This window comes from Bolinopsis microptera, chromosome 4, assembly GCF_026151205.1.
Source record: "Bolinopsis microptera isolate Bmic1 chromosome 4, MBARI_Bmic_1.0, whole genome shotgun sequence".
Taxonomy (NCBI): domain Eukaryota; kingdom Metazoa; phylum Ctenophora; class Tentaculata; order Lobata; family Bolinopsidae; genus Bolinopsis; species Bolinopsis microptera.
Window position 1 is genome coordinate 12,023,421 of NC_087075.1, and position 23,803 is coordinate 12,047,223.

Consider the following 23,803-nt stretch of genomic DNA (forward strand, 5'->3'; position numbering starts at 1 on the left):
TCATTAATCGGAGAAAAGTGTCAGCCCACATTCCCCTCTGTAGCAGCTGAACACCAAACATCAACTAACCAACACATCCCAACAAGTCACAGTATGACGTCATCACTACAAAAAGGGACGTCATCACCACAAAACTTAGCTCCATCCCAGCAAAACATGATGTCATCACAACAAAACATGGCGCCATTATGTCAAAGTAATATAATGTCTCATATAAATATAATGGCCGGGAACCCACTCGACGAAACAGAAGACATCAATATATGGTAAAGTCAAATATTGATAAACTAGATTTTGATATTTGTTTTTCAACTTCGTTTTGCCAGGATACCTGGTCCACTCGTCACCCGAATATTGATTATCAAAAAGAATTATTTTTTGATAGGTTGAAAGAATTTATTAAGACTGCCACATTCCAAACCAGATCCGGGAAGTCGATAATAATTTAATAAACAGTAGAGTGAGTAGCCCTCAGATCTTATCCAACAACCCTCTTCATTAGGGGAAAAATTTTCCATGTATAGAGTCAATTTTTAACTCCCAAATAAACTTCCGGTGCGAAAAAGAGTTGTTGGACCGTTCAAATTAAAAACTCCTTACACTATTTCTACTTCTTTTCATACGAAACATATTCATTACAGATTGAATTGTGATTAGGGACATATTATAACGAGACATTATTTGGAATAATTCCAAAATTCCACCGATTCGATTGACTTCGTCTTGGATTGTCATTCACATCACTACAGTCAGCCTGTCCGTCACATCTCCACAACTTGTTTACATATCCTGAATCGCACCTGTAAGATAATCAGAGCAGAATTAGGTTGAAGGTTATGATCAGGGTATCTTTCCCAATATTAGCTTAATAGTCAACCATTTTAAAGTTTGCTTACGGCTAACGTTTCTCGGAGCATTGTCATTTTGATTCGCTTAAGCTCTTAAGGAAGATCGTTGCTCTTCGAATCAAAGCAACGATCTGGAAGGGTTTACATTGTCAATAATATTTTGATTTGTGTTGGTGTTAATTGCTTTGTGCGTGGGGCCGTTACAAATCTTTTGAAGTTCTTGCAGTGTATAAAATAATTTAATTTTTATATACGCTTATTCAATTTTTATGCTCCAGTTTACTTATACTGCATGGGGGGCTCGTGCGAGCAATTTTTTGTTAGTACCTGTCTTAACTTTAAATACTATGTACTGTAATTTTCATTTTCAGAATGAATTACCATTTTTTATTTAAGCGACATGATGATTACTAATTGCATAGGTCAATGTACATGTAAAATCATTGCACATTGACCATGAACCATTAATGTTGAAAGATCTTCACTCATTAATAACGCTACGTCGCTATACTCTTTAATTTTCAGGGGAAATTCTATATTCAGCACTGGATCAGAATGATTTTCTAAGATTCAACAAATTATTAAACAAGACACATTTTTACGGATCTTAAAATAATTTACAAAGTTACAAAAACAAATAACCAGTATCACAACATTCTATAACTTTATAAACATAGCGTTAAAGTCGATATTACGCAGGGTGTAATCAATTAGTGTAATTAATCAATTAAATTGCACAATTCATTGGATTTTCGATAAACGTTTTTAAAAAACCTATTGCCAGATTTAATTCTAGTTATCATATAATTTAAAAACAATAATAATTTTACATCAATTGTTGGGCTCTCTTACCGTAATGATTTCTATGAACAAATTTTACAATCATGAATTTTTCTTAATGTTTAAACTCGAAATTGATCGAAAGATATTTTAGTACTAATACTATTCATTTATTCTGATTGTAATGTTTAGTTATATCAAAACATTCTTCAGAGAGAAATTCCATACAAATTTAACAGTCGTTTGCTCAAACACTCTTAAAACAATTAAACTTTTGGGGCACCTAAAAAATCACTATCCTATTTTGAAAAATAATAACGTTAAACTTAATCATAACTGAAAATGTTTTTGCAAAGCTCTGCGAAAACACGAAACATTTGCGTTGGTAAAATTTCGTTGTTAACCATTATTTCAGTAATTTCAGTAAATAGGGACCAAATATGCTGCTCAAATATATAAATAGCGTCCAATTTCGAAATTAAATGAAACTCCGCGACTTAGTTTTTACTGGAGTGTAAACAAATACCAGTATCAAGGCTTAATTTTGCCTCTGATATGTGATATCATACGAACCAGAACCAAATTCGGTGCTCCTAAAATCTTAACACTTTTCTCAAACCCGAAAAACCTATCATTCACTAGAAACATTAGACCGTAAACCATAGATAAAGGCAAGCAGAAACCCGGTAACCATATGAGTTTAACCCAGCAATACAAATGTGAGCAAAACTGCCATTCAATCTACTGATGAAGGCCGTCCAAAGAGTCCATAAACAGTCTTCCTCTTCAAACCAGCCGGATAACACTGTTAACAATGTTAACACTGTTAACACTGTTAACAATGTTAACACTGTTAACACTGTTAACAATGTTAACACTGTTATGTTGTTAACAGTCGTGCATATGATTCGGTGCGAAACTGAACTATCCGTTAAAATACATGTTCTTTTCGTAATGATCCTAGAGTAAAACTGACTGCTCACCATATCTTATTTCTTCGTGTGCAAGTCTTTCACTTTTCGCTTTCTCGATCAGGTAAATTTAATTATGATCTTCAAATTATCATCACTTCTTCAACTGTCCGTAACAAGAGACTCTTCAACTGAATCTTGAAAATCTACTGAATCTTCAACATCATGTGACTCTTCAAAATCGTGTGAATCTTCAGCAAGTGAGTGATCATAAGATTCGTCAAAATCGTCTCGTTTTCTACGTTGACGTCTGACCCTGAAAATTCCGCTCTCCACACAGAAAGGGACGTGGTAATCGTACTGACCTGTGTCGTAACACGTGATAGTGGTCCTGAGAGAGAATTGTTAAAACGTGAGCTGTGAGGTGAGGTACGCTTCAGACAAAGTTTTAGGCTCTTCCTTCCACGAAAAAGGAACAAATCAAATGACCGTTCTCAAATTCCAAATAACACCTATCGCTCATTAAATTTTAATATTACGTTTAAGGCTTAAAAAGGGGGACGTCGTGAGACATGAAATGTCAGAAAATGTAATGCTTATTGATAAAATGATAAATAGTTTGCTAATAGATTAGTAATTAGTTAATTAGGAACAACGGAATTACCTGCCAATAGTAGTGTAACCAGGTTTACAGACAAACGAGACACTTTTCCCGCATTTAGTCGGGATTCCTCCTTCAACAGATTCGTAGAGTCTTCTGTTTATCTGACGAGGTAAAGTTTTATTTGTTGACAATTGTTTTGGTTAGAAGTTTACTTATAAAGTTATAAATTTACTTATAGATTGTTAATTGTCAACTGTCGAATTTGCTCAGAAATCGTTCCGATGGCTTACATCATACTTTTCGTAGTTAATTAATCTCATTAATTGTGAGACAGGTAATATATAAAATAATGAGTCAGGTACCTTTGTTTTGCAGATGACGTTTTGGCACCTGCCGAGAGGAGGGTCCCAGACCCCTCCAGCAGTACACACACTGTGCTTCTCTCCTTTACTCTTCTTACAGCTCCCACAATCTAGTGATGCTGTGTCCCCAACACTAGTGCCCGTTCTTAAAATCAGGATATGGTACTTATTTGCAGGATATTTATTAAATCAGCATATTAGAAAATTATATTTAGTGCCACAATTATTGTTGTTGGGTTAATGGAACCGGTTCCATAGACTAATAATTAATAAAGTTGTTTGGAACACCTTGTATGCACAATCACAGCATATCTTATCATTGATAGTAGCCAACTTACAAAGTGACACCGTCTAGACTGGACAGATCAGGGCAGTCGGGGAAGTTACAAGAGGGGAGGGACCCGTTCCAGAGGCCTGATGAGTTGCAGAATATGGGGTCAGCGTGACTGAGCACGTGACTATTAGCGCACTCAACTGTTACCTGGGAAAGATAGGAGTTAGCACGTGACTATTAGCGCACTCAACTGTTACCTGGGAAAGATAGCAGTTAGCACGTGACTATTAGCGCACTCAACTGTTACCTGGGAAACATAGGAGTTAGCACGTGACTATTAGCGCACTCAACTGTTACCTGGGAAACATAGCAGTTAGCACGTGACTATTAGCGCACTCAACTTTTACCTGGGAAAGATAGCAGTTAGCACGTGACTATTAGCGCACTCAACTGTTACCTGGGAAAGATAGCAGTTAGCACGTGACTATTAGCGCACTCAACTATTACCTGGGAAACATAGGAGTTAGCACGTGACTATTAGCGCACTCAACTATTACCTGGGAAACATAAGAGTTAGCACGTGACTATTAGCGCACTCAACTGTTACCTGGGAAAGATAGGAGTTAGCACGTGACTTATATTAGAGCACTCAACTGTTACCTGGGAAGGATAGGAGTTAGCACGTGACTATTTATAGTGTATTCAACTGTTACCTGGGAAACATAAGAGTTAGCACGTGACTATTAGCGCACTCAACTGTTACCTGGGAAACATAAGAGTTAGCACGTGACTATTAGCGCACTCAACTGTTACCTGGGAAACATAAGAGTTAGCACGTGACTATTAGCGCACTCAACTGTTACCTGGGAAACATATCAGTTAGCACGTGACTATTAGCGCACTCGACTGTTACCTGGGAAACATAGGAGTTAGCACGTGACTATTTATAAGCCCCCTCCCGGGTTGCAACATTGCCATGTTACGCAAATAATTGCCGCGCTAACGAAAAATTTGCCATCTTAGCAAAATATGCGCCGTGTTATGATGTATTTGCCAGGCTGCGCGTGATGATGCAAATATTTCATAAGGAGGCGAATTTTACGTTAGGAAAATGCGCATTCTTAGCAAAATATTTGCCAAACGGTCTGACGCGCGTTGCACGCTTTTTTTAGTTTGTTTACGCGAGAATGAAATCTTCGCATTGTTAGCAAAATATTCGCCTCCTTATCATTTATTTGCGCGAGAGTTAAATCTACGCTTTCTTAGCAAAATATTCGCCACCTTATAATTTATTTGCGCGAGAGTTAAATCTACGCTTTCTTAGCAAAATATTCGCCACCTTATAATTTATTTGCGGGAGAGTTAAATCTACGCTTTCTTAGCATAATATTTGCCGCCTTATAATTTATTTGCGGGAGAGTTAAGTCTACGCTTTCTTAACAAAATATTTGCCGCCTTATGTTTTACAAATACATGTCCTTATAGTTATACTTATGTTTAAACTACTCATGTTAACATATTGATTTAATATTTGTTGAACTGGAAGGCACGGTAATTGAACTTTAGCTCTTTATACACTGAAGTACACCAAGAAGCTACCTATCAATCTTTAAGTTCAAAGTTGTTATAGTGTTAGCAGTTAAAACTTTGAACTTCATCCCGTTTCAAATTTCAAACTTCAGTACGAATTATTGCACTTATGCGCCGGACGCCGGTTATATTTATAATGAGGTCCAGAACACACGCTTAAAGTTAATATGTGTTTATTTACCAATTGAACTTTAGTTGATGTTAATTATAACTGTGTACGATTATAACGGTAACAGCTTCGATGTTTTTACAAAACAGCATATTCCTAACTTAAGTGCGGTACCTATGACCTAGACTTTACTCCGCTAGAAACAATAAAATTCAAAGAATTGGACACTAGGGAAGCTACCTAGCGAACTTTAGTGTTCGAAATAGAACTTAGAGTTTCAGTACGTCCGTATCGCGCGTTTCAAACCACAGCACGTGAATCAATAGGTAATGTCGGATATAATGAGCTGGCACACACGTTGAATAATGTATGATTATATTCATTTACCCATTGTAGTATGTTCTCATGCACTAACAACTAAGTGCTGTGCATCGTGCGAACGACAACTTCGAAGTCTTTGCACTTGCAGAACCTGAACATTACCGGAACTAAAGTTGACCAGAACTAAAGTCAACTACTGAACACGCACTGAAGTCCACCAGGGGAATATATTGAAATATCTAATCTGACGAACTAAAGTCGTCCGATGAAGTCATTGTGCGCTTCAGCTACCACAATTTATTATTATCACCTGGCCTCACATATTGGAATTATGCTAAAAACTAGTAAAAAGTGAAAGCGATCATGATGTGTAGGTATTAGGTACGACACCGACTTTACGTTTAATTTTAACACAATACATTGATCAATCAATATGATTGCAACCAGGTACCGATCACATATTATATTATTAAGAGGTAGTAAGATTTAAATATTGACACAATTATATAACATCACAACATGGTGAAAATATGTCTATTTTGTTAAAGAACAATTATTAGTATTACTCCTTGTGAATTAAGTTATGTTCATAAAATAGCTAATTCATCTATGGATATGATGATCCAGTAACATCATATCCTAATTGAGTTACGTTTCTTTACAAACTTAAAACTTCGTGATATTTCAATCGATTTTACTCGAATTCTTTAAAAAATATTTGCCAAACGGTCTGACGCGCGTTGCACGCTTTTTTTAGTTTGTTTACGCGAGAATGAAATCTTCGCATTGTTAGCAAAATATTCGCCTCCTTATAATTTATTTGCGCGAGAGTTAAATCTACGCTTTCTTAGCAAAATATTCGCCTCCTTATGATTTATTTGCGCGAGGATTGAATACGCGCGTTTTTAAGTTCTTAGCAAAATATTTATTTGAACGAAAGCTCAAAATTTACCGAGAAATCGAACTTTTTATTAACTCATTTTGATGACTGTTTCTGATCAGAAATTGCACGAAAAATCGATTTAACTAGGTTTCAGAACCTATAAACAATTCCTTATCCCTCAAAATTGATTTTTTATAGTTAATACGAGCAACAAGCAACATATATTTTGATCCTATGGTTCTACTCATGATATGACCTAGGGAGTTAAGCTGAAACCGAAAGATCGAGGCAATCGAACAGGTACTAACACAATTTTCAGATAGAAATGTTCGTTGCAATATGTTTATTGCAATAGTTTTGCAACTTGAGCGAAGTAAAGAGCAAAGTACGAAAAAACACAGCAGGTAAGCAACTCATTTTGGTGACTATTCCTCATTGACATTCAACTGCTAACGTTGCAGAAGAAATCGGTTTTAGTTGGTTTTATAGCCAAATAACGCTTTTACGCTTCCTTATTCCTGAAAATTATTATCTTACTCAAACAAACAACCTCGCTCTAGTCCTAATGCTCTCTGGTCCTGACTTTCTCTCTCTGATCCTCACTCTCTCTTTGACCCTGACTCTCTCTCTGGACCTGACTCTCTCTCTGGTCCTGACTCTCTCTCTCTCTGGTCCTGACTCTCTCTCTTATCCTGACTCTCTCTCTGGTTCTGACTCTCTCTCTCTCTCTCTGGTCCTACCTCTGTATGATTTTGGGCCTCGCTCTGGTCCTGCCTCTCTCTGGTCCTGACTCTCTCTGGTCCTGACTCTCTTTGGTCCTGACTCCCTTTCTCTGGTACTGCCTCTCTATGGTTTTGGGCCTCGCTCTGGTTCTAACTCTCTCTAGTCCTGACTCTCTCTCTGGTCCTGACTCTCTCTGGTTGTGTGCCTCGCTCTAGTCCTGAGTCTCTTTCTGGTTGGGACTCTCTCTGGTCCTTACTCTCTCTCTGGTCCTGACTCTCTCTCTGGTCCTGACTCTCTCTCTGGTCCTGACTCTCTCTCTGGTCCTGACTCTCTCTGGTCCTGACTCTCTCTCTCTCTCTGGTCCTGACTCTCTCTCTCTGGTCCTGCCTCTCTATGATTTTGGGCCTCGCTCTGGTCCTGACTCTCTCTGGTCCCGACTCTCTCTGGTCCTGACTCTCTCTCTCTGGTCCTGACTCTCTTTGGTCCTAACTCTCTCTCTCTGGTTCTGACTGTCTCTGGTCCTGAGTGTATCTTGTCTTGGCTGTCTCTGGTCCTGACTCTCTCTGGTCCTGACTCTCTCTGGTCCTGACTCTCTCTCTCTGGTCCTGAATCTCTCTGTGTTTCAGACTTGCTCTGGTCCTGTCTCTCTCTCTGGTCTTGACTCTCTCTCTGGTCCTGACTCTCTCTGGTCATGACTCTCTCTCTGGTCCTGCCTCTCTATGATTTTGGACCTCGCTCTGGTCCTGACTCTTTCCGGTCCTGACTCTCTCTCACTCTGGTCCTGACTCTCTCTGGGTTTCAGACTTGATCTGGTCCTGACTCTCTCTCTCTGGTCTTGACTCGCTCTCTGGTCCTGACTCTCTCTCTCTGGTCCTGCCTCTCTATGATTTTGGGCCACGCTCTGGTCCTGACTCTCTCTGGTCCCGACTCTCTCTGGTCCTGACTCTCTCTCTCTGGTCCTGACTCTCTTTGGTCCTAACTCTCTCTCTCTGGTTCTGACTGTCTCTGGTCCTGAGTGTATCTTGTCTTGGCTGTCTCTGGTCCTGACTCTCTCTGGTCCTGACTCTCTCTCTCTCTGGTCCTGAATCTCTCTGTGTTTCAGACTTGCCCTGGTCCTGTCTCTCTCTCTGGTCTTGACTATCTCTCTGGTCCTGACTCTCTCTCTCTGGTCATGACTCTCTCTCTGGTCCTGCCTCTCTATGATTTTGGACCTCGCTCTGGTCCTGACTCTCTCTGGTCCTGACTCTCTCTGGTCCTGACTATCTCTTGTCCTGACTGTCTCTGGTCCTGACTCTTTCTGGTCCTGACTCTCTCTCTCTCTGGTCCTGACTCTCTCTGGGTTTCAGACTTGATCTGGTCCTGACTCTCTCTCTCTGGTCTTGACTCGCTCTCTGGTCCTGACTCTCTCTCTCTCTGGTCCTGCCTCTCTATGATTTTGGGCCACGCTCTGGTCCTGACTCTCTCTGGTCCCGACTCTCTCTGGTCCTGACTCTCTCTCTGGTCCTGACTCTCTTTGGTCCTAACTCTCTCTCTCTGGTTCTGACTGTCTCTGGTCCTGAGTGTATCTTGTCTTGGCTGTCTCTGGTCCTGACTCTCTCTGGTCCTGACTCTCTCTGGTCCTGACTCTCTCTTTCTGGTCCTGAATCTCTCTGTGTTTCAGACTTGCTCTGGTCCTGACTCTCTCTCTGGTCTTGACTCTCTCTCTGGTCCTGACTCTCTCTCTCTGGTCATGACTCTCTCTCTCTGGTCCTGCCTCTCTATGATTTTGGGCCTCGCTCTGGTCCTGACTCCATCTGGTCCTGACTCTCTCTGGTCCTGACTATCTCTGGTCCTGACTCTCTCTTTCTGGTCCTGAATCTCTCTGTGTTTCAGACTTGCTCTGGTCCTGACTCTCTCTCTCTGGTCCTGACTCTCTCTTTCTGGTCCTGAATCTCTCTGTGTTTCAGACTTGCTCTGGTCCTGACTCTCTCTCTGGTCTTGACTCTCTCTCTCTGGTCCTGACTCTCTCTCTCTGGTCATGACTCTCTCTCTCTGGTCCTGCCTCTCTATGATTTTGGGCCTCGCTCTGGTCCTGACTCCATCTGGTCCTGACTCTCTCTGGTCCTGACTATCTCTCTGGTCCTGACTCTCTCTATCTGGTCTCTAAGGAAGCGTAAAAGCGTTATTGGGCTGTAAAACCAACTAAAATCGATTTCTCGTGCAACGTTAGCAGTTAAATGAGGAATAGTCACCAAATGAGTTGCTTGCCTGCTGTGTTTTTTCGTACTTTGCTCTTTACTTCGCTCAAGTTGCAAAGCTATTGCAACGAACATATTGCAACGAACATTTCTATCTGAAAATTGTGTTAGTACCTGTTCGATTGCCTCGATCTTTCGGTTTCAGCTTAACTCCCTAGGTCATATCATGAGTAGAACCATAGGATCAAAATATATGTTGCTTGTTGCTCGTATTAACTATAAAAAATCAATTTTGAGGGATAAGGAATTGTTTATAGGTTCTGAAACCTAGTTAAATCGATTTTTCGTGCAATTTCTGATCAGAAACAGTCATCAAAATGAGTTAATAAAAAGGTCGATTTCTCGGTAAATTTTGAGCTTTCGTTCAAATAAATATTTTGCTAAGAACTTAAAAACGCGCGTATTCAATCCTCGCGCAAATAAATCATAAGGAGGCGAATATTTTGCTAAGAAAGCGTAGATTTAACTCTCGCGCAAATAAATTATAAGGAGGCGAATATTTTGCTAACAATGCGAAGATTTCATTCTCGCGTAAACAAACTAAAAAAGCGTGCAACGCGCGTCAGACCGTTTGGCAAATATTTTTTAAAGAATTCGAGTAAAATCGATTGAAATATCACGAAGTTTTAAGTTTGTAAAGAAACGTAACTCAATTAGGATATGATGTTACTGGAACATCATACCCATAGATGAATTAGCTATTTTATGAACATAACTTAATTCACAAGGAGTAATACTGATAATTGTTCTTTAACAAAATAGACATATTTTCACCATGTTGTGATGTTATATAATTGTGTCAATATTTAAATCTTACTACCTCTTAATAATATAATATGTGATCGGTACCTGGTTGCAATCATATTGATTGATCAATGTATTGTGTTAAAATTAAACGTAAAGTCGGTGTCGTACCTACACATCATGATCGCTTTCACTTTATACTAGTTTTTAGCATAATTCCAATATGTGAGGCCAGGTGATAATAATAAATTGTGGTAGCTGAAGCGCACAATGACTTCATCGGACGACTTTAGTTTGTCAGATTAGATATTTCAATATATTCCCCTGGTGGACTTCAGTGCGTGTTCAGTAGTTGACTTTAGTTCTGGTCAACTTTAGTTCCGGTAATGTTCAGGTTCTGCAAGTGCAAAGACTTCGAAGTTGTCGTTCGCACGATGCACAGCACTTAGTTGTTAGTGCATGAGAACATACTACAATGGGTAAATGAATATAATCATACATTATTCAACGTGTGTGCCAGCTCATTATATCCGGCATTACCTATTGATTCACGTGCTGTGGTTTGAAACGCGCGATACGGACGTACTGAAACTCTAAGTTCTATTTCGAACACTAAAGTTCGCTAGTTAGCTTCCCTAGTGTCCAATTCTTTGAATTTTATTGTTTCTAGCGGAGTAAAGTCTAGGTCATAGGTACCGCACTTAAGTTAGGAATATGCTGTTTTGTAAAAACATCGAAGCTGTTACCGTTATAATCGTACACAGTTATAATTAACATCAACTAAAGTTCAATTGGTAAATAAACACATATTAACTTTAAGCGTGTGTTCTGGACCTCATTATAAATATAACCGGCGTCCGGCGCATAAGTGCAATAATTCGTATTGAAGTTTGAAATTTGAAACGGGATGAAGTTCAAAGTTTTAACTGCTAACACTATAACAACTTTGAACTTAAAGATTGATAGGTAGCTTCTTGGTGTACTTCAGTGTATAAAGAGCTAAAGTTCAATTACCGTGCCTTCCAGTTCAACAAATATTAAATCAATATGTTAACATGAGTAGTTTAAACATAAGTATAACTATAAGGACATGTATAATTTGTAAAACATAAGGCGGCAAATATTTTGTTAAGAAAGCGTAGACTTAACTCTCCCGCAAATAAATTATAAGGCGGCAAATATTATGCTAAGAAAGCGTAGATTTAACTCTCCCGCAAATAAATTATAAGGTGGCGAATATTTTGCTAAGAAAGCGTAGATTTAACTCTCGCGCAAATAAATTATAAGGTGGCGAATATTTTGCTAAGAAAGCGTAGATTTAACTCTCGCGCAAATAAATGATAAGGAGGCGAATATTTTGCTAACAATGCGAAGATTTCATTCTCGCGTAAACAAACTAAAAAAGCGTGCAACGCGCGTCAGACCGTTTGGCAAATAAAATATTTTGCTAAGAATGCGCATTTTCCTAACGTAAAATTTGCCTCCTTATGAAATATTTGCATCATCACGCGCAGCCTGGCAAATACATCATAACACAGCGCATATTTTGCTAAGATGGCAAATATTTCGTTAGCGCGGCAATTATTTGCGTAACATGGCAATGTTGCAACCCGGGAGGGGGCTTTTATAGTGTATTCAACTGTTACCTCGGAAACATAGGAGTCATACTTCTAGAAGCTTAGAAGGATCTGGACAGCATTTTAATGTTATAAACCATCAAAGTTCGATCTAATCTTTGACTTCAGCCATGAGATGTTAAGTTTTGCGGCACTGATTTAATCTTTCAGCATATAAAGCATTATTCGTGTTATTATATTAGACGTGGTTCTGGTAGAACATATTTCAGATAAAAACATTCACTTATTCGTTACCAAAACCATTTACATGTAACGAATATCTGATAAATATAATAAAACGTTATATTCTAGATCACAAGATTGTTGCAACACTGTTTACAATTCAAATATCACAAACCTGAGTGCCGTACTCAGTAGAATTAGAGCTGAGGGTACCAGCGAACGGTACAATTAGTTTAGGACACTGAACATCCAGACCACAGATGGGTATCGTGCTGTTCCACCTTCCGTCACTACATGACAGTATCTTGCTGCCCATCACTTTGTATCCTGGACAAAATAAATGTATTAAACTATTGTGTGGTTTGGTGCATACTGTATTATGTATTCGTGGGTAAAGGCTTAAAGTATGGTGTGGAAGCAGAATTCAGTGGTACATTGTTAGTGTGGAAGCAGAATTCAGTGGTTCATTATAACACGTACCATCATTACAGAACAGACTGATAGCAGGCCCAGGCACGCTGATAAACATGCCATGATGAGGCCTCTGCAGAGAAGGGCACCCATTATCCACGCACCCCAGCCTATCAACATTGCTCCATCTACCTTCCTCAGTACACGTGATGTGGTCTGCATCACTTGGAACGAACCCAATCTCACAGATCAGACTCGCTGAATCTCCAACGCTGTGCCCGGATCCTTCGATATACCCTGCGGGGATTACTGGTTGATTTTAGTCAACTGAACGACATGTGCATGATTAATTATTTTTGACCTAAGTTCATCAAAAAATGGTAATCGTAAACTATGAAAACTTTACCACGCTCCTGATAACCCAATAAACCAGGCCTGGGAAACCAAGCTTTCAAATTTAGGGAATTTAGTAATCTAGTTAGGCACACTTGCGGCACACTTAATTGTGGCACAGTTGGTGCAAAAAGTTACTTGGGCACACTTGGGGCGTAATTAAAACGGCCGTGATATAATAAAAGTAAACAATAAACGTATATATAGTTGTGATATTCTTGTATTAAATATCAAGAAATAACAACTGTGCGAACCTTTATACAGTACAGGGAACTGAGGACAGAGTATTTTCTCACAACCAAGCAGTCCACTCCACTCCCCATTACTCTGACACGTGACCGATTCCAGACCCGATCTCCGGTAACCATAGTGACACGTGACTTGAGCCCGGCTCCCCAAAATGACGTCTTCAATGATCACGTCTCCGTTAGGTGCAGAGAAGAGATCACAGGATTGGGGTATACACCTGCTGAGAGGTGATATCTGGAGGATCCCGCCCTCTGTACAGGTGACTGCTTCCTCACCTGGGTATCAGCAAGTGATGAACGGTTTGTTGCTATTATTGTATGTTGGGTTGAACAGAATCAGATAAAAAACACAGCATGTTCTGTAATTCTTAGCTTATACTAATTAAATACAACCAGTCATGAAACCTGAATTATAATTCGACATCATTATATGAATCATCCAATCCTAACATATTTTGTCCTATCTTCAGAGAAGACTAGAGACAAACATTTTACCCACCTTCAAGCTGGAATCCCTCCTGACACACAATCCACGAGTCCCGGTTGAGAGGAATAATATCCGAGGCGATGGAGCCGTTCTGTACCGCGTCTGTAGTTACACAGCCGAACAGGTCACAACGTGGCATCTCTGCTGACCAGTCACCTTAGGGGAGACTATGTGTGAGGACAAAGGTAGGGAGGCGATGTGAGGACCATTCTACATATTAATATGAAGTTAACCACATCGTTTTCCTTGTTAAATCTTGTTTAGAAATTTATCAAACTTTGTACTCCTTCGCAACAAAACTGTTGAAAGTGCATAATATAATAACTATAACTGCAGTGAATGACGTGTTAACGATGTTTGAAATCCTAGCCTGATTTCATATTTCTTGGGTTCATGATACACAATAACTGATTTGACAGGAAAATATGAAAAGTTTGACGTTGAGGTATGCAGCACATGTTAACCTGATTTAAGACATTTCAGTGATCTTTGCCCGATGAGCCTGTAGCCCGGTTCACAGATTATCTCTACCACTGAACCTTGAACAAACCTGAAAAGGCGGGGTTTATAATAAAAGCGATTAATTTGCTTCGCAGTTTTCTTTGAGCATCAAAAAAATGTTGCCTTGAAGAATAAAACTGAAAACTTGAAAGATCCCTCTAAGCAGCTCTTACAAATCATGATAGGTTTTATGATGTAAAAGGCGGCTTTTTAAAATAAACTACTTTACAACTTCACGTCACTCGACTGTTTTTAATTCTTTGAGCTTGTAAAAATTTGAAAAATTTGTTCCTTAAAGTTAAGAACATACGAGAACATGCTTGAAATGTTGGGCGATTCTCCTTTAAAGAAATGTATTGATAACTTCTTAACTTGATTCTTAATTTGATTTATAATACAATCGTTGTAACAGGTTTTGGGCATAATGATTGGTCTGCTAGTGAGATATTTTTAGAAACACAAAACTCCTCGGTCCGTGAAATATCGAACCGTTACAAAGTTACAAATTAAAAGTGCTGCATTATGCAGTATCTTGTGGCAAGCTAACGAGTTGCCTAATAAGACTAGTGATAAAGGCTAATGAGTTTAGTTTTTACCAATGATTATAATTGACAAATGAGACCACCAAGGGTCTATTTTCTTAGACAAAAGTCTCAGAATTTAAAACATTATATTCATAATTCATTTGCTGGTAGACGTGAAAGGAATAGGATAAGGATGAAGTGCTATAAAAGTCGTTTTCTTACTGTCGAGAGGAAATATATCCGTCTCGAAATTCACAACATAATGTTCATTTGCTGCTATTATAATATATGTAAGAAGTATGAGAGAAGGAGTTAAAGATTGCAATGAATCTGAAAAGGAAGAGGATGTTTTCTTACCTTTGAGAGGACACGTATCCGTTCTCAATCCCCGGTAGAGTCTGACACTCTGTTACTCTACAGTCAGGTGCAGGGTAGTCCCAACCTCCGTTACTTAAACACGTCAGTTTCCAGTGCCCTGATCTCGCGTATCTGGAAAGTTGAGATTTTGTTAGATTGAGTTTTACATTGAATAATCATCATTTCAAACCATAAAAATTGCGCCCACGATTTTTTCGCGATAAAAAGAACAAACCCCTCATTACAAGTTATTATAAAAAAGAACTAGCCCTCATTCAAAGTAATTATAAAAACAACTGACCCCTCATTACAAGTTATTTCCACAACAGTTCCAGCAGCAGTCTCGTTAGTGGACAGAACTCCATCATCCACAGCTCCCAGCACAGCACACTGTCTTAGCACACACCGACCAATGTTGGCACTTGTCCAGTTATTGTCCTCACCACAGAGCAGCTCTGAGTCACCCTCTACTGAGTAACCTGTAATAGAATGTGTTGTAGTTACAGTACAGAAAACAAATAAATTGGAATTAATTGTATTTACTTTTATCAGCCAGGAATTATTCCATTTTTAACAAAATTAGAAAATAATGCTCGACCTAAACTATGCTGGTAGATATTAAATTAAAGATTGCCACGTAATAAATATAAGTATTAGAACTTACCTCGATCGCATCGCAATAAAGCGATATGTCTGTCAGCTACCCGATACCACAATCCGTTATTTGTACTTGGTAACTAAAACAAATAACCTTTTATCAGTTAAAGTTTATATCTGAATAATCATCTACTCGAAATTAAGTGCCTTTTGGAGACATAACAGGAAATTTTCCATTCACATTTTGAAAAAAGTAAAGTGAAAGGTTACCTGGCAGATATTAGGTTGACAGGATGGAATTCCACTGCTCCATTCTCCACTCTCTGTACATTCCAACACCGCTGCTCCAGACAGTTGGTACCCCTTCTCACATGATACCTCTACTCGGTTACCTGATTCTCTGTGGAGATAGTGTTCATTAGGCGGTGGTTATTATAAATTAAACATGAGGGTGGACTAAGCTTATGACTACCTCCCACTACCTTGATTACTTACAAAGTATTTCAACTGTCTTCAGTGGACCACTAAATATATCGGCGATGACGTCATGAAGCGTATGACGTCATGTATTACGTCACTACCTCCCACTACCTTGATTACTTACAAAATATTTCAACTGTCTTCAGTGGACGGATTTGTTGTCCACTAAATATATCGGCGATGACGTCATGAAGCGTATGACGTCATGTATTACGTCACTAAATCCCACACGTGTTACTTACAAAGTATTTCAACTGTCTTCAGTGGACGGATTTGTTGTCCACTAAATATATCGCACCCCCTTCTCAGCCTATTTAAATCACTATTTAACTCACAGACTGCAAAGCATTCAAAGTTCAGACAGTGAGCCACGTGATGCCCATATAAGGAGTGTAAACCCAAGGTTCAGACAGCAGACTTTCTGTTCAATCATTGAACAGAAAGTCTGCTGTCTGAACTTCAATCTTAACCACCCTGCACTCGCAAACTGTCTGAATATCAAGAGAGAACACACTTTCAATTTGTATCTAAAACGCGATAGAACCAATCAGGTTGTAGCAGTGAGACAGTGAATCTTAGCATTGAATCACTGTCACATGTCACAACCAGTTCATGTCAACTTCCTACCATGATAACTGTATATGTGGCGCGATCAAATGGCTGCCAAGTGAACGATGTCATTTCAGGTCTGTACCCTTCCCACTTTGTCACTATAATTATAGTTGTATATATAATAGTAGTATATATAACTGTATATAAATAGTCTATATAATAAGAGAGGTAATAAAGAGTAACTCACGAGTGGGTGACTAGAGCGTGCTCCATTTCGGGGAGAGTGATACACGTGATCTTGTCACAGTCAGGGATGTCAGAGCTCCACAACCCTCCGTCAAGACAGAACAGATCTGATACTCCTACAGTCTCGTAACCTGCAAGTATATTCTGTTAGGTCTATAGTCATGTGTGGTATGTGTGGTATATATGGTATGTGTGGTATGTGTGGTATGTGTGGTATGTGTGGTATGTGTGGTATGTGTGGTATGTGTGGTGTGTGTGGTATGTGTGGTATGTGTGGTATGTGTGGTATGTGTGGTATGTGTGTGGTGTGTGTGGTATGTGTGGTATGTGTGGTATGTGTGGTATGTGTGGTATGTTTGGTATGTGTGGTATGTGTGGTATGTGTGGTATGTGTGGTATGTGTGGTATGTGTGGTATGTGTGGTATGTGTGTGGTATGTGTGTGGTATGTGTGTGGTATGTGTGGTATATGTGGTATGTGTGGTATGTGTGTAGTTTACGTTAGGTCTGGTTATGGCTTATGTGATTCTGATTCTGTAATTGAGGACTATAAGTGTTATAGTTAGTTTTTTGTAAGCCAGCTGATATGTTTTTGTTAATATCGAGGCTAGCCCCCTCACATAACCCCCGTTAATTACGCGTGACTTTTCTTGCTACTCAGTAGAATTAGACGGACGATATTTCTCAACTGATTGAGTTTGACACGATTAGTTCCGAGCAAGAGACCCGCTCTGTGACAGACAACCCCTTCCTCCTCCAAGTACCGTATACTTAAGGTACTTACGGGCTAAGGGCCTGCTAAGGTCTACCTGATCTTGTGGCATTGTGCCATATTGGTATGTAAAAATGGAAAGAGTTTTAAAGGGTAAAACTAAACTTCTGAAAAGATTGACGCTTTATTGGTACTAAAAAAGTTCTGGTGGGATTTAAAATACATATTTAAAATAAGTTAAATTTTACAATGAAGAGATTAATTTTGTTTGTAAAATATACCTTTGACGCAGGATATTTCAATAGCAGCCCCAATATCTACAGAACTTGAGTTCTTGATATGATGTTCTGTTAACTGTAATTCAACGCACTGATCCACCTGAAATTGAAACCAAGTTGAGTTTTGAGGATCACAAAGTTTTACATATTATTTTCTGTGAGGACACTCGTCTAGTCAATTTAATAATAAAATCAAAATATTTTACTCAAAGTACTGTAAATGAAATTCGTCTACGTTTAGAAATGATCCCCGTAAAGTTAAGACGATTAACTTTGCTTTAAAGCTGTCAAAATTATAAAGTTAGTCAGCTCCCCTCCGACTGGCCGGGGTACAAGACACCCACGGTCATAGTCTCGACATATTTATAAAATACTTGGCAAGTGTGGGATCAAACGTGAGTTTTAATTATGCGTGGTGAGGGTTCGATATATTTAGAGGTCATTTAGAGGTCCTTTAGAGGTAATTTAGCAAAAACCTTTTTGACACAAGTTGGGAAGCTGTAACTCCAGTCAGTTCCCAGACACACTAAATACTGCTGACCTGTAAAAAAAGTGTTTTAGTAATCAGTTTCTTACATTCAAGCTGTTTCGGAATGTAATTTAATTTCCTTAAGCCAGAGAATTGTCAATATATGTTCACATAAGAAGTAGAATATTTACAATAGGAGGTAAAACATTATCATTAAATAATGATTAATAATCAGCGATTATTCATTTCGTTCTGCTCTCTTTACAAGATTAATGTTAAAACGAGGCTTTAACTCAATTGATCATAAAAACGCACTCTTTTAATCAAAAATGAAAAAAAGAAACAGCCAGAAATTTGAAATTAAAATGTTTGAAAACACGCTTAAAATCTTTGCAATGGCTCACCTTGGAGTTCGTAGCCATCGTTGCACATAAAGTGAGTAAACTTGCCGTAAGTCAGGCCAGTTGACATGACCCTCCCATTATCAAAGTGCGGTATCGGAGAGCAACTCTGAAACAATGTCACTTTAGGATCTCCTACCAATGTCAACATTGTGGGTAACAACTAACACGTGACAATTGACATGTTACGTTACCTAGGTTACTGTAGGTAACATGTGAAATGTTACGTTACCTAGGTTACTGTAGAGTGTAGGTAACATGTGACATGTTACGTTACCTAGGTTACTGTAGGTAACATGTGACATGTTACGTTACCTAGGTTACTGTAGGTAACATGTGACATGTTAGGTTACCTAGGTTACTGTAGGTAACATGTGACATGTTAGGTTACCTAGGTTACTGTAGGTAACATGTGACATGTTAGGTTACCTAGGTTACTGTAGGTAACATGTGACATGTTAGGTTACCTAGGTTACTGTAGGTAACATGTGACATGTTAGGTTACCTAGGTTACTGTAGGTAACATGTGACATGTTAGGTTACCTAGGTTACTGTAGGTAACATGTGACATGTTAGGTTACCTAGGTTACTGTAGGTAACATGTGACATGTTAGGTTACCTAGGTTACTGTAGGTAACATGTGACATGTTAGGTGACAGGTTACGTAACTTTACACGAAAAGCCTCCGAAAAGGGTTACATAATGTCGGCAATTTATTTCTTGTATTTATAACACGGGCGAATACTGCATCACGGGGGGGGGGGGGGGCGGGGGCCGGGGGCCGTGGGGCCGGGGGGCCGGGGGCCGGGGGGGGGGGGAAACCCGATCGATATTCGATTTCATTCGAGCAACCAGCATTTGAGGAATAAATGAACAAAATGGGCTTGATTTTCTGGTTTAAATCGAAAAATAAATATTCCTGATATGATATACCATTATTTACATTATTTACTTATTTAGTTGAAATATAGCCGTACTTCAACTTGCTAAGAAGGACGGCAAACACGATTATTTTCATCATAACTCAAGATTTAGTTGCTTAACGCCCATTTGACAATTGACCCCCCCCCCCCCCCCCCCCATTCCCCAACTCTGATATCCCTACGTCACCACGTAATACCAATAACATACGCGGTATAACTATAGCTAGAGCAAGTCTGGTTGATTCAATTTTAATTGTCGAGACAAGATCAAATATTGAATAACCTAATAACTTAGGAAGTCTTTAACAGTAACACTTAAACCCCTAAATTCACTAGAATTCATGACATATTTGATATTTTACAAGACAAAAACTAGCATTACGTAACCGCTAAAGCAGCTTAGTGGAGTACAAGAGTATAAATGCTGTGGTCATGCAGTGGCGTAACGTTGCCTGTTGGCGCCCCCCTGCCGAAAAAAAGCGCCCCCCTGTTGGCGCCCCCTCCCCTTTTGGTGCCCCTCCCTTAAATTGAACAAATTAGGTGATTTTAAAGGTAAAATCTCTAAAAAAGTGTGTATCTAGAGCAAAACGCGCAGTTTTGCTACTACTTTAGTTAAGTTTTCGAAATTGTCCCACATTCAAACGACGATTTGGCGCCCCCCCTAAGACGGCGCCCCCCCTGCACAGCGGGGTCAGCAGGGCCTTTCGTTACGCCACTGTGGTCATGACAGTAACTGAAGGAAACGGCAAACAATCGTTTGAGCGTCTGTTTTATCATTAGTTAATAGTTATCAGCAGCGTTTTTGATAGATTTGTGACTTCCGGAATTGAGTTTGTCGCTTGTCTAAGATTTTAAGATTGCGTATTTGTCTGAGTCTCCTGCTTGAGATTTTCTCGCAGGTGCTATATAGCTATATGGTGACGAAACTCTTGAGAGGATTCTTGAAATATTTAAACGATCCGGTATTTGTCTTCCGCTTAGGCCTGATAATGGCGGGGTTGAGAATAAATTCATACAAATCCTTATACCATAAAATTATACGTTTAAATATATATCCAAGATTAAATTCATAGAAAATGTGGCAAGTTTCCATAAACGATATTTTATTATCGGCGCCAATAATCGCTTATTGGGCGCTTTCTCGGCGCTTTTTAAAAAAAAACCCGTTTACAATCGATTTTTTTACGATTATAAACGGTTCAAAAAAAATCGCTTATAATCGACTATAATTGATGTCATAATTCAAAAAAGCGCTTTTTTGAATTATGACATCAATAATTATAGTCGATTATAAGCGATTTTTTTGAACCGTTTATAATCGTAAAAAAATCGATTGTAAACGGTTTTTAAAAAAAAAGCGCCGAGAAAGCGCCCAATAAGCGATTATTGGCGCCAATAATAAAATATCGTTTATGGAAACTTGCTGAAAATGTGTTCGTAGAACTGCTGCCTAAGTAATAAGATTTATTTAGGAATGATTATTTCTTACGGTGGTGGTTCGGACAATTAATTTTCTTCGTCCCTTTTCAAAACCCACCTTAGCAATTTTTATAAGGGTTTCACCACCATCCGTAAGAGAGGTTTTATTGGGCCCACTCTCCTGACCATCATATTGATATAACTGAATGGTACTATTGGGCCCATTCCTATGCCCGAATTGAGCGTTTTCAGATAAAACAACACTAACAACAACATGTAAACAAAACTGCCACATCACTAAAGCTCCGCTAGAAAAGCACAATATTCAATTTGTAACGTTTATAAGACAAGCTCGACTAAATAATTCTTAACGACCACCAGTTTTGGCAGTTGCTTTCACGTTGAAACCAATGACAAGCCAGTTAAAGTTAACAAAGAAGTCACGTGACTGCTTGGAGAGGAAGTGTTAGCCATGTTCCCGACAGTATACCCATTTTTAGCGTTACTCGCCTGAAAAAACGTGGTATACTGTAGTAAATTTGTCCGTGAGGGTTTTTGCTCACGGCGGTAGTCAGAACGAATTAGACAGAACAAGCAAGGAACTGTCTGCAGTTTAATCAGCCAATTAAAGTCAATTAAATATACTCAATCAAATCACGGAACTGCACCAGAACTTAATTATTCTGAGGAAACGTTCCGTTGGTCAATAGTGCTGGCAGTCCGTATATTTGACAGAAAAGGGATCAATAAGATAGACCGTGATTCACTCCCGGCAAATTGATTAATTGCTGCATGGACATTTTTATGAAGTACTGTCAAGAGCTTGCAGGAAAAGTTTGAGTAAATTGTGCACTAATCCAAAAGTATTCCAATTGAATAAAAGATGCTACGAATTGAACTGGTTTCGTCTGTAAGTGTAAAGTAAGACTAAAATTAAAATGAAAAGTTGTACAGCAACATTTACCAGCTACACCCAGCAGGACAAGGTTCCTAAACATAAAGCAAAATATGGCTACCTAAGTACCTTATCGGACTTTATATTTGGGCGGACATTAAATATTAACTAGACGCTAGATGCTCTAGCGTCCATTTTAATGTCCGTTCAAATAAATTTCGTACCATACTTTTGTGTGTCAGTACGGAGATGTTTTTTCACCGGTTGATTAAAAATTCTGTCGAATAAGTTGCTTTACAACCCCGATGCATGTGGCAGGTACGGCTTGACAGCTTGAATAATGTATTGACCGACAATGTGTTGTCTTCACCGTCCTTATTAATTAAAATGTTTAAATTAATTCACTGTCTCATGGTCACCGGCATACGATTTCCTATAGTTTACCTGGATCAAAAATCTCTTACACAGATTGACGCTATATATTATATAGTCAAAGTGAGTCAACTTCAATGATAGTTGAAGTGGCCAGTTCCCCCTGTATCGTTTTCAACGTGGTCTTACTCTATGTATAGACTTAAGTCTAGACATAAGGATTTGTAATATAAGCCCAAGTGTGCTAAATCACTCTACGCACTCCAACTTCGAGGTTTTTCTGGAAGGGCCCCCAACAGTTGAAACCAACTGAATCGATGTATTTTTCGTGTGATTGTCATGATATGCTGCGTAGAGTGATTAATCATCATCCTGATATTATAATAAACTCAGATTTGGAGAAGCCGTATACGATCCAGAACTTTCTGCGACTATTAACGAGTGAAAATATCATTAATCATCCTCGTCATTCATCAGTTCAAAGAGGATATTGCTTACCTAAGTTAAGTACGTTATTTGCAGACTCATTCTTTCCTCAGTTAAGTGTTGTTATCTGTGTGCGTTTGTTGGCAGGCAGCCAATGATTTGTTCAAGTGAATTTGATTAACTTACTCGCTCAATTAACATGTGCAATATTTGTAGTTTAAATTGCAAAGATTAGCTGTTAAGTGTATTATATATGTCAACTGAGTACATTCACCAACTTTACTAGACGCGCTAACCCTACAATATCTCGATATCACTGAGAAATGAAATTTGATTATTGTTCTGGCACTACAATTCACTCAGTCAAACAGTTAAATAATAAACTTAAATGATTTATTGTTAACAGCCAAACATGATTTCCATTTTCCGAACATGATCTCAATCTCCAATCATAGGCTTTTAATAAATCGCTTGGTCGTAACCCCGAATTTTATGATATAAGGACTAACTATGCAATTTTCTTTGAAATTTTACAGCAATTTGTAAAACCTGACTGTATATCTAACAAACTGTTAAAGCTACCGCAGTTTGTATTTTTTGGGTTCTTGGAAGGTGTCTCGATCAAATATATTACAGAGCGTGTATAGTCTTTAAATGCCGATATCTATTATAAACCTAGGACTTAGTAGATGTAATACTTGATACTTGACATAAACTCAGATTTGGAGAAGTCGTACAATCCAGAACTTTCTGCGATTCTTCATATTGTAATTGACATTACAATTATAAAAATACCTCCTAACCCAGACGTAATTCTACTATAAATCTAGTTTCTCTTTCTTTATAAAAGCTAGTTTCTTTTTCTTCACAGTCAGTAGAAACGCTGGTGAGTGGTGGGATATATTATAGAACGAAATATCGTCAGACA

At 38.7% G+C, this 23,803-nt stretch overlaps 1 protein-coding gene across 1 annotated transcript in view; it reads right to left on the bottom strand.

Annotated features, from left to right (window-relative positions):
* Positions 1-1,448: 1,448 nt before the first annotated feature.
* LOC134813811 (sushi, von Willebrand factor type A, EGF and pentraxin domain-containing protein 1-like) overlaps positions 1,449-23,803 on the bottom strand; it is a 44,943-nt gene continuing 22,588 nt past the window's right edge. The window contains exons 11-27 of the mRNA XM_063821690.1: positions 18,844-18,949; positions 18,447-18,511; positions 17,974-18,070; positions 16,983-17,112; positions 15,974-16,103; positions 15,771-15,843; positions 15,408-15,585; positions 15,107-15,238; positions 14,189-14,274; positions 13,737-13,880; positions 13,244-13,513; positions 12,666-12,893; positions 12,361-12,512; positions 3,844-3,986; positions 3,506-3,650; positions 3,204-3,304; positions 1,449-2,930 (exon numbers count right to left, since the gene is read on the bottom strand). Coding sequence (XP_063677760.1) covers positions 2,702-2,930; positions 3,204-3,304; positions 3,506-3,650; positions 3,844-3,986; positions 12,361-12,512; positions 12,666-12,893; positions 13,244-13,513; positions 13,737-13,880; positions 14,189-14,274; positions 15,107-15,238; positions 15,408-15,585; positions 15,771-15,843; positions 15,974-16,103; positions 16,983-17,112; positions 17,974-18,070; positions 18,447-18,511; positions 18,844-18,949 — 2,409 coding nt within the window. The 3' untranslated portion in view covers positions 1,449-2,701. The remainder of the gene's footprint in view (positions 2,931-3,203; positions 3,305-3,505; positions 3,651-3,843; positions 3,987-12,360; positions 12,513-12,665; positions 12,894-13,243; positions 13,514-13,736; positions 13,881-14,188; positions 14,275-15,106; positions 15,239-15,407; positions 15,586-15,770; positions 15,844-15,973; positions 16,104-16,982; positions 17,113-17,973; positions 18,071-18,446; positions 18,512-18,843; positions 18,950-23,803) is intronic.